The sequence below is a fragment of the Bufo bufo genome, chromosome 3 (assembly GCF_905171765.1).
Source record: "Bufo bufo chromosome 3, aBufBuf1.1, whole genome shotgun sequence".
In the NCBI taxonomy this organism is placed as follows: Eukaryota; Metazoa; Chordata; class Amphibia; order Anura; family Bufonidae; genus Bufo; species Bufo bufo.
In genome coordinates, this window is record NC_053391.1 from 108,872,899 (window position 1) to 108,882,070 (window position 9,172).

The window sequence follows — 9,172 nt, forward strand, 5'->3', positions numbered from 1 at the left end:
TAGCGCTTAATCTGTTGAGAGAAGACAAAACGATTACTATTAAACCAGCGGACAAAGGTGGGGCAATTGTCGTGATGGACACCCCGGCCTACATATCTGAAATTACTCGACAGTTAACTGATACATCTACCTACGAAAAGGTGGTCTGCAATCCCATTTTTCGAATAAAGAAAGAAGTTAGTGCACTACTCGACCATCATCTATTCGTAGGCACCATTGATAAGGCGACATACACTTTCCTCACAAATGACAACGCAGTTACTCCGGTCTTTTATATATTACCTAAAATTCATAAAAATCTTACCAATCCCCCAGGCAGACCAATCGTATCTTCAACTGACTCCATTTTATCTCCAATCTCAATCTTTCTGGAAAAAATACTTACCCCGTTAGTGAAACAAACTCGATCCTTTCTATTAGACACAAGTCATTTTCTGTCAATCATTTCTAACCTGGTTAATATTGGCCCCGAGTCCCTTCTGGTTACACTTGATGTTAACAGCCTGTACACCTCTATCTCTCATGACAGGGGAGTCCAGGCTGTTGCATCACTTTTAGCCACGTCAAATTACTCCCCGGAAGCACAATGCTTTTGCGTGACACTACTTAAATATATATTACAAAACAACTATTTTATGTTTGGGGACGATTACTACGTTCAGAAACGGGGGACTGCTATGGGGGCAAACGTAGCGCCGCCATACGCAAATACCTTTATGGCCAAATTTGAAGAGGACTTTGTCTATTCCCATCCACTTTTCCAAACACATGTCAGTACATGGTATCGATATATTGACGATATTTTCTGCATCTGGCACGGGGACACTGCATCATTCTCAGATTTTTTTAACCATATTAACAGACAGGACCCGGATTTAACCTTTACCTCCCACACTGATTTACAATCAATCAGCTTCTTGGACACCGTAGTCATTAAAACTCAGACGGGCAAACTCACAACGGATTTACATAGAAAACCCACGGATCGCAACACTTTACTCCCCTACTCCAGCTGTCATCCCAAAAATACCAAAAATTCACTTCCACGGTCGCAGTTCAAAAGAGTAGCAAGAATTGTTGAGGACCCTGTGCTAAAAAAACAGCGGCTGACCGAAATGGCACAAAAATTTCGTGAGAGAGGTTACCCGAACACACTTCTTCAACAGGAACTTTCCCTGGTCCAATCCAGTTCCCCCATTCCACCCAAATTGCCATCTCAACCTCGCGTCCCTTTAGTACTGACATACCATCCGATAGCACCTAAAATTCAGTCCATAGTTAAAAAACACTGGCCGATCCTACATCAATCATATCCCACTGTTACTGAATTCCAACAGCCTGTCCGTATGTGCTATAAGAGACCGGCCAATTTGAAAGACAAACTTGTACGTGCCGATATAGGCCCACTTGCACCGAGATTGAGACAAACTACTCTAGCACCTAAAAAAACAGGTACTTACCCCTGCCTTGGCTGTGCCCAGTGCACTAATGTAATAAGAGGCAATAGAATTATACATCCACATTCAGGCAGGGTATACCATTCTAGGGATTTCTTCACCTGCAGCTCTTCCTATGTAGTTTATCTCATCAAATGTCCATGCGGACTAGCTTATGTAGGCGAGACTACACAGAATGTGCGGGACCGCATCTCAAAACATAAGTCTGACATCCGATGCCATAAAACTGAACTTCCTATCCCGTACCATTTCATTTCTGCGAAACACCACATTAATCAACTTCAATATCAAGTACTGGAACATGTACCGCTGGCAAGGAGAGGAGGTAATCGGATTGCACGCTTAAAACAACGTGAATCCTTCTGGATTTTTGAATTGAACACTTTATCACCACACGGACTTAACAGGGATTTTGACTTTTGTGTGTCATAATTTATGACCTACATTATGCTCTCTGCTTCACATGTAAAAAATTTGTTCCGTTTGATCAAATGACTCTCTATATGGTTTATAGGTATTGACTTCGAATATGTAACCTTGATTCATGTGGAACTATTGCTGAAGTTAACGTCATAAATAGCATCCCTCTGTGACATTCAATATTAACAATATTCTTCCTTTCCTTCACTTTTTCAGACAAAATGATCCCCTCAGCACATCTACAGGTGGTATGTGTTTCCACATAGTATAGAATCTTGTATAACCTTATAGTATTTGTATTGGCCTTATGTGGATATATCCATATCCCCTGCCTTGTAGCCAGCTTCTGTTCCATAGGTGCCAAATTATTGTATACACCTGTCCCCCTATAGCCTATGACTTGAAATTAACATGCCGCTTGCTCATATTCCCATTCTAACCACTACATCGAGTGCCCATGCCCTTAACCAGCACATTTGCGCTACTGCGCATGCGCGATGACGCGACACGTCCGGTGACGTCACACGCACTGGCGCGATGACGTATGATGAACGGCGATCCACGCCGAGCACTCTTAACTGACTCCTCGTGAGGCGTCCCATTAGCTAAAAGCCATCCTCCACACCAGACGTTTCCTGCTTCCAGGTATGTGTTTACAGATGAGCTCTGCACTTAGCTTGACTTTGGGCCCCCTCCTCTGGTCTTCACATTGGGCACAGCGCGGCGATACTAGGAACTATTACCCACTATATTTGGCACCTCCCTGGATCACCCACTCATCACTGGATTATGCCTCAACCAATCATTCTGTGGACCATTCTGTGGCTCATTACCGGCATGCGAGTGTGGATATATCTATATACCCATATATATATATATATATATATATACATAGATATAGTGTCCCCCTTAACACTAACCTATACTAATACAGAGATACATTCCTTTACAGGTTCCTACCATAACCTAGACATCTCCTGACCTTTGTGTTACTCTGCAATTGACCTCTAGCCCTACTGGTCCCCTCTGGTATATGTTGTTCAAGCATTATTACTCATTACATCTGCTCTATATATTATTTTGCTTCACTATATGTTATGTGGACCTCTATATTAATTTACTCTAATACAACTTTCCTTTATATCCTTGTATATAAAATGTACTAAATATGTATTACAATTATTGTCTTATTTTCAGGCCGTGAACAAGGTCTCGGGATGAGACCGAAACGTTGGCCTTAAGTCTTATTTTTGTCGATGGATTAATAAATAATTAACTACTTAATTCGAGTGCCCCTTACAGTCACACTGTAAGGGGCACGCTCCCACATGTATCCATAAACATACCGGACAGCATCACACTATAAGGGGCACACTCCCACATGTATCCATAAACATACCGGACAGCGTCACACTATAAGGGGCACACTCCCACATGTATCCATAAACATACCGGACAGCGTCACACTATAAGGGGCACACTCCCACATGTATCCATAAACATACCGGACAGCGTCACACTATAAGGGGCACTCTCCCATCTATATATATATATATATATATATAAACAAACATATTTCAAGGTAAACCTTATATACTGACCTGGCAATCAGTTGAAACCAATGTATAACCACAGGAAAGTGAAATACACACACTGCAACTCCAAAAGTAGAATGTGCAAAAAAGATTCAGTCCAAAACAAGTACAGGGCTAAAAATATTTATTTTCAACTAGACAAAAGCAGCCTCATTACATAAATAGGATTATCCTTTTATTTCAAAATCAACAAAAAAAATAAAAGCTGACTGATTACACTAATATATTACCTTTTCTTTCAAATAAACCTTTGTTTCATTATCTTTTTTTTTTTTTTACACAATCAACATGCCATTGTCTAAATGCAATATATGCAATTAGCATGGCCATGAAATCCTTGCTCCATTAGCAAGTAATTCCGATGGGAGGAGTTGTCTATGCTAACAAGCACAGTGATCTGCCTCCATTCATTATAATGTCGCTGGGGGGGGGGGCTTAGCGCGATGACGGCCAAGTTACCGCCCCTCCATCCTCTCTGTATAATTATCTACGCTGCCAGTGACGTCACCGGGCTCGCTAAGCAGAGGAAGAGGAGGCTTTGCTCGCCTGCCAGGGACCCGGTACATCACTGAAGACAAGAAAACACTCACTTCCGGACAAGAATTATCATGAGGAAAACGGGGCTTGAGAAATATGTTTTTTCTTACAAACATGCATGTTTGTAATGTTTATGTTATTAGATTACTATTAGACAAATGTCCCCAATCCCGGACAACCCCTTTAAGATTGCATTTGACCTGTGTGAAAATCCACACGCTAGAAACTTGCAAATCTCCTGCAGTTTTACTCATGGGCAGTGGGTTGTCGTGGACAGCCGAGTTTAATGCCATTGTCTGAAAAACTAATAAAACCCTTTCATCTCATAGGTGCGAGTCCTGGAGTTGGAGAACCAGTTGCAAAAAGAAAGAGAAAAACTCGGAGACTTAAGGAAGAAGCACTATGAATTAGCCGGAGTCTCAGAAGGATGGGGGGATGGTAAGTGTAGTGTGCGATACTGCGAAACTCCAAGTGGGTGCACTTATTAGCTTTTTAACTTTATTTCTCATTTAATATCAACTAAGAACTAAGTAAACACCTTGCCTCTGCCACTTAGATTTTAGCTTCTATGTTTCTATTAAACTATTAAAGGGGTTGTCCTACGAAAAAAAAATTGTACCTTATTCAAACCAGCATCTGAATACTTCCATGATTGCGTGCAATAAAAAAACCTAATATAGCTAAATGAGCAAAACACAGACACCGGCAATGTGCGTTCCACATTTTGCGGACCGCACATCGCCGGCACTCTCATAGAAAATGCCTTTTCTTGTCCGCAATTGCAGACAAGAATAGGACATGTTCCGCGGAACGGAAGTGCGGATCCGCGGATGCGGACAGCACATTCCGGCCCCATTGAAAAAGAATGGGTCCGCACCTGTTCCGCAAAATTGCGGAAAGGAGGCAGACCAATTTAGCGGACGTGTGAATGGACCCTTACTGGGATACAGCTGCATCGGAAAGGTCATGCCTACTAGCTGTGATAGGGAGGGAGCTGTGGCAGAAGGGATGCACCTCCCCCCCCTTCATCGCGAGCTGTGTTAGGGAGAGAGCTGTAGCAAAAGGGATGCACCCCCCCCCCCTTCATCCCGAGCTGTGATAGGGAGAGAGCTGTAGCAGAAGAAATGCACCTCCCCCCCTTCATCCTGAGCTGTGATAGGGAGAGAGCTGTAGCAGAACGGATGCACCCCCCCCCTTCATCCTGAGCTGTGATAGGGAGAGAGCTGTAGCAGAAGGGATGCACCCCCCCTCCCTTCATCCTGAGCTGTGATAGGGAGAGAGCTGTAGCAGAATGGATGCACCCCCCTCCCTTCATCCTGAGCTGTGATAGGACAAGAGCTGTAGCAGAAGGGATGCACCCTCCCCCTCCCTTCATCCTGAGCTGTGATAGGGCAAGAGCTGTAGCAGAAGGGATGCCCCCCCCCCTCCCTTCATCCTGAGCTGTGATAGGGAGAGAGCTGTAGCAGAGGCGATGCACCCCCCCTCCCCCCCCCCTTCATCCCGGGCTGTGATGGGGAGAGAGCTGTAGCAGAAGGGATGTACCCCCCCTCCCTTCTTCCTGAGCTGTGATAGGGAGAGATCTGTAGCAGAAGGGATGTACCCCCCCCCCCCCTTTATCCCGGGCTGTGATAGGAAGAGAGCTGTAGCAGAAGGGATGCACCCACCTCCCTTCATCCTGAGCTGTGATAGGGAGAGATCTGTAGCAGAAGGGATGTACCCCCCCCCCCCCCCCCTTCATCCCAGGCTGTGATAGGGAGAGAGCTGCAGCAGAAGGGATGCACCCCCCCTCCCTTCATCCTGAGCTGTGATAGGGAGAGATCTGTAGCAGAACGGATGCACCCCCCCCTCCCTTCATCCTGAGCTGTGATAGGGAGAGAGCTGTAGCAGAAGGGATGCACCTCCACCCCCTCCCTTCATCCTGAGCTCTGATAATTCGAGAGCTGTAGCAGAACAGATGCACCCCCCTTTCCCTTCATCCTGAGCTGTGATAGGGAGAGAGCTGTAGCAGAAGGGATGCACCCCCCCCTCCCTTCATCCTGAGCTGTGATAGGGCAAGAGCTGTAGCAGAACGGATGCACCCCCCCTCCCTTCATCCTGAGCTGTGATAGGGAGAGAGCTGTAGCAGAAGCGATGCACCCCCTTCCCCCTTCATCCCGGGTTGTGATGGGGAGAGAGCTGCAGCAGAAGGGATGTACCCCCCCTCCCTTCATCCTGAGCTGTGATAGGGAGAGAGCTGTAGCAGAAGGGATGCCCCCCCCCCCTTCATCCCGGGCTGTGATAGGGAGAGAGCTGCAGCAGAAGGGATGCACCCCCCCCCCTTCATCCCGGGTTGTGATGGGGAGAGAGCTGTAGCAGTAGGGATGTACCCCCCCTCCCTTCTTCCTGAGCTGTGATAGGGAGAGATCTGTAGCAGGAGGGATGTACCCCCCCTTTATCCCGGGCTGTGATAGGGAGAGAGCTGTAGCAGAAGGGATGCACCCCCCCCCCTTCATCCTGAGCTGTGATCGGGAGAGAGCTGTAGCAGAAGGGATGTACCCCCCCCCCCCCCTTCATCCCGGGCTGTGATAGGGAGAGAGCTGTAGCAGAAAGGATGCACCCCCCCCTCCCTTCATCTTGAGCTGTGATAGGGAGAGAGCTGTAGCAGAAGGGATGCACCCCCCCCTCCCTTCATCCCGGGCTGTGATGGGGAGAGAGCTGTAGCAGAAGGGATGCACCCCCCCTCCCTTCATCCTGAGCTGTGATAGGGAGAGAGCTGTAGCAGAAGGGATGTACCCCCCCCCCCTCCCTTCATCCTGAGCTGTGATAGGGAGAGAGCTGTAGCAGAAGGGATGCACCCCCCCTCCCTTCATCCTGAGCTGTGATAGGGAGAGAGCTGTAGCAGAAGGGATGCACCCCCCCCCCCCCCCCCCTTCATCCTGAGCTGTGATCGGGAGAGAGCTGTAGCAGAAGGGATGTACCCCCCCCCCCCCCCCCCCTTCATCCCGGGCTGTGATAGGGAGAGAGTTGTAGCAGAAAGGATGCACCCCCCCTCCCTTCATCTTGAGCTGTGATAGGGAGAGAGCTGTAGCAGAAGGGATGCACCCCCCCCCCTCCCTTCATCCTGAGCTGTGATAGGGAGAGAGCTGTAGCAGAAGGGATGCACCCCCCCCTCCCTTCATCCCGGGCTGTGATGGGGAGAGAGCTGTAGCAGAAGGGATGCACCCCCCCCTCCCTTCATCCTGAGCTGTGATAGGGAGAGAGCTGTAGCAGAAGGGATGTACCCCCCCCTTCATCCCGGGCTGTGATAGGGAGAGAGCTGTAGCAGAAAGGATGCACCCCCCCTCCCTTCATCTTGAGCTGTGATAGGGAGGGAGCTGTAGCAGAAGGGATGCACCCCCCCTCCCTTCATCCTGAGCTGTGATAGGGAGAGAGCTGTAGCAGAAGGGATGCGCACCCCCCCCTCCCCTTCATCCCGGGCTGTGATAGGGAGAGAGCTTCAGCTTGATCTTCCAGATTGCCATAAATCTAGCAGAACACTTGGAGCAATGCATGGGAAGATCTCTGGATCCATATGAGGTACAGGGCTGGTTCTAGCCTTGGTAGAAAGAGATTGGCATGTACTCTATGATTTTCATGTTTTACATTAACTCCTTTAAATGACTTGACTGCAAAAATGTAATTGATTCTTTTTTTATGCTTTTCCACCACAGCTGCTGAATAAACTATATCACAGCTTCACTCAATATACAAAATGCACACAGCAGATAACTTTGAAAGCACACGTCTATGGCATTCAATTCAGGTCTTCTCAACACAGCCTGGACTGGCCACATCCAACTGGTCCCGCGTATTTCCATTGGGTTACAGAATGGCGGATAGCAAGGAGAAGAGTATCGATGGTGCAGAGGATTCAGGAACCTTTATACTGCCACGCTCAACTATCACTCACCTTCAATGCTTGGGAGACAAATATAATCCATTTCTTGATATATATGTTAGTTCAGGATCACATGAAGGGGGCCAGAAAAACTCAACAAGGTGCAGAGTAACAGCCCTAGCCTTTGACGTCAGACAGCCTGTCAGAGTCTGGCACCTAAAGGAGACAACTAGGTGCTCGATAGCTTGATAACAGCATTCAGTTACATCCATTCAGCTAAATACAACTCACTTAATGGTGTGGAGGGACCAGGAGCACATTTCAGCCCCTAGGGGGCGTATGAGAGACCTCCATTTATTAATGTTCTGTCATATTTAAAATAGCTGGTGAAGAAAATGGACTAGAACTTTTTGCCTTATAGGTTACTGGACAATGGTATAGTTACAGAAAGAGAGAATTACCGTACTTGATATTACTGGTGCTGTAAGGTTCTCGGGAGGCATAAGAATTATGAAGTGTATGGAAGACATCAATATTATATATTGTATAGATGTGACCATAACTCGAGGGAGCATTAGCACTCATGACCTAAGATCACTCGGTAAACTTAAGAACCCAACACAGATCTTTGTCCATGAAAGTTCACATTCACCAAGGGAAATCCTGCGTGAATTCTCTCCACCGGTCGGAGCTATATGGGTCGTTTCCCAGGGTCCCGTCATATCCTGCACTGCCATGTAAGTTTACAGCAGGATGAGAGATGTGGAGGAGTTAAGGCCATGCATTCTGAACACACTGTGACTGTAAGAAAAGACGTTCTATAGGCCATGGTTTCACATTCGTGCCATAAGGCTTGGCACTAGTAGATGTCACTGTTGCATTTACGCAAATAAATTCATGTTCATTTTTCCTGATTCGTTTTATTTAGTAACAGAAATATGAAAGTCCTAAATTATCCAAATGTCTTTCTGTAAAAGAATGCATGCTCTTGTTATTTCTAAGGACTGGTTTGTTAAATCTGTTACCCCCCCCCCCCCCCTTGCCATATGTTCTATTGCAGCTTATAATTATTTAAAGAGGTTTTCAGGGTCGATCTTGGTAACATGCTGCTCTTTATTTCTAGCCTACATATGAGTGGAGCATACAAGCATTTCCTTGCTCCGATGCTCCCCAGCGCAAGGATGTGTTTTCACTGTGCCGGTGACGTAGTGGACTTCATCACTATGGTAAGCCGAGACTTGCGCCCAGCACTGAGGCCGGTGACTTCACCGGCAAAGATGGGTGTTCTCTAGCGCTGCCAGAGGCTA

At 46.9% G+C, this 9,172-nt stretch overlaps 1 protein-coding gene across 1 annotated transcript in view; it reads left to right on the plus strand.

The window, feature by feature from the left end:
- Positions 1 to 8,774, plus strand: part of HIP1 (huntingtin interacting protein 1) — a 146,336-nt gene extending 137,562 nt beyond the window's left edge. Inside the window, exons 29-30 of the mRNA XM_040423462.1 lie at positions 4,339 to 4,447; positions 7,699 to 8,774. Of these exons, the coding sequence (XP_040279396.1) occupies positions 4,339 to 4,447; positions 7,699 to 7,709 (120 nt within the window). The 3' untranslated portion in view covers positions 7,710 to 8,774. The remainder of the gene's footprint in view (positions 1 to 4,338; positions 4,448 to 7,698) is intronic.
- Positions 8,775 to 9,172: the final 398 nt, after the last annotated feature.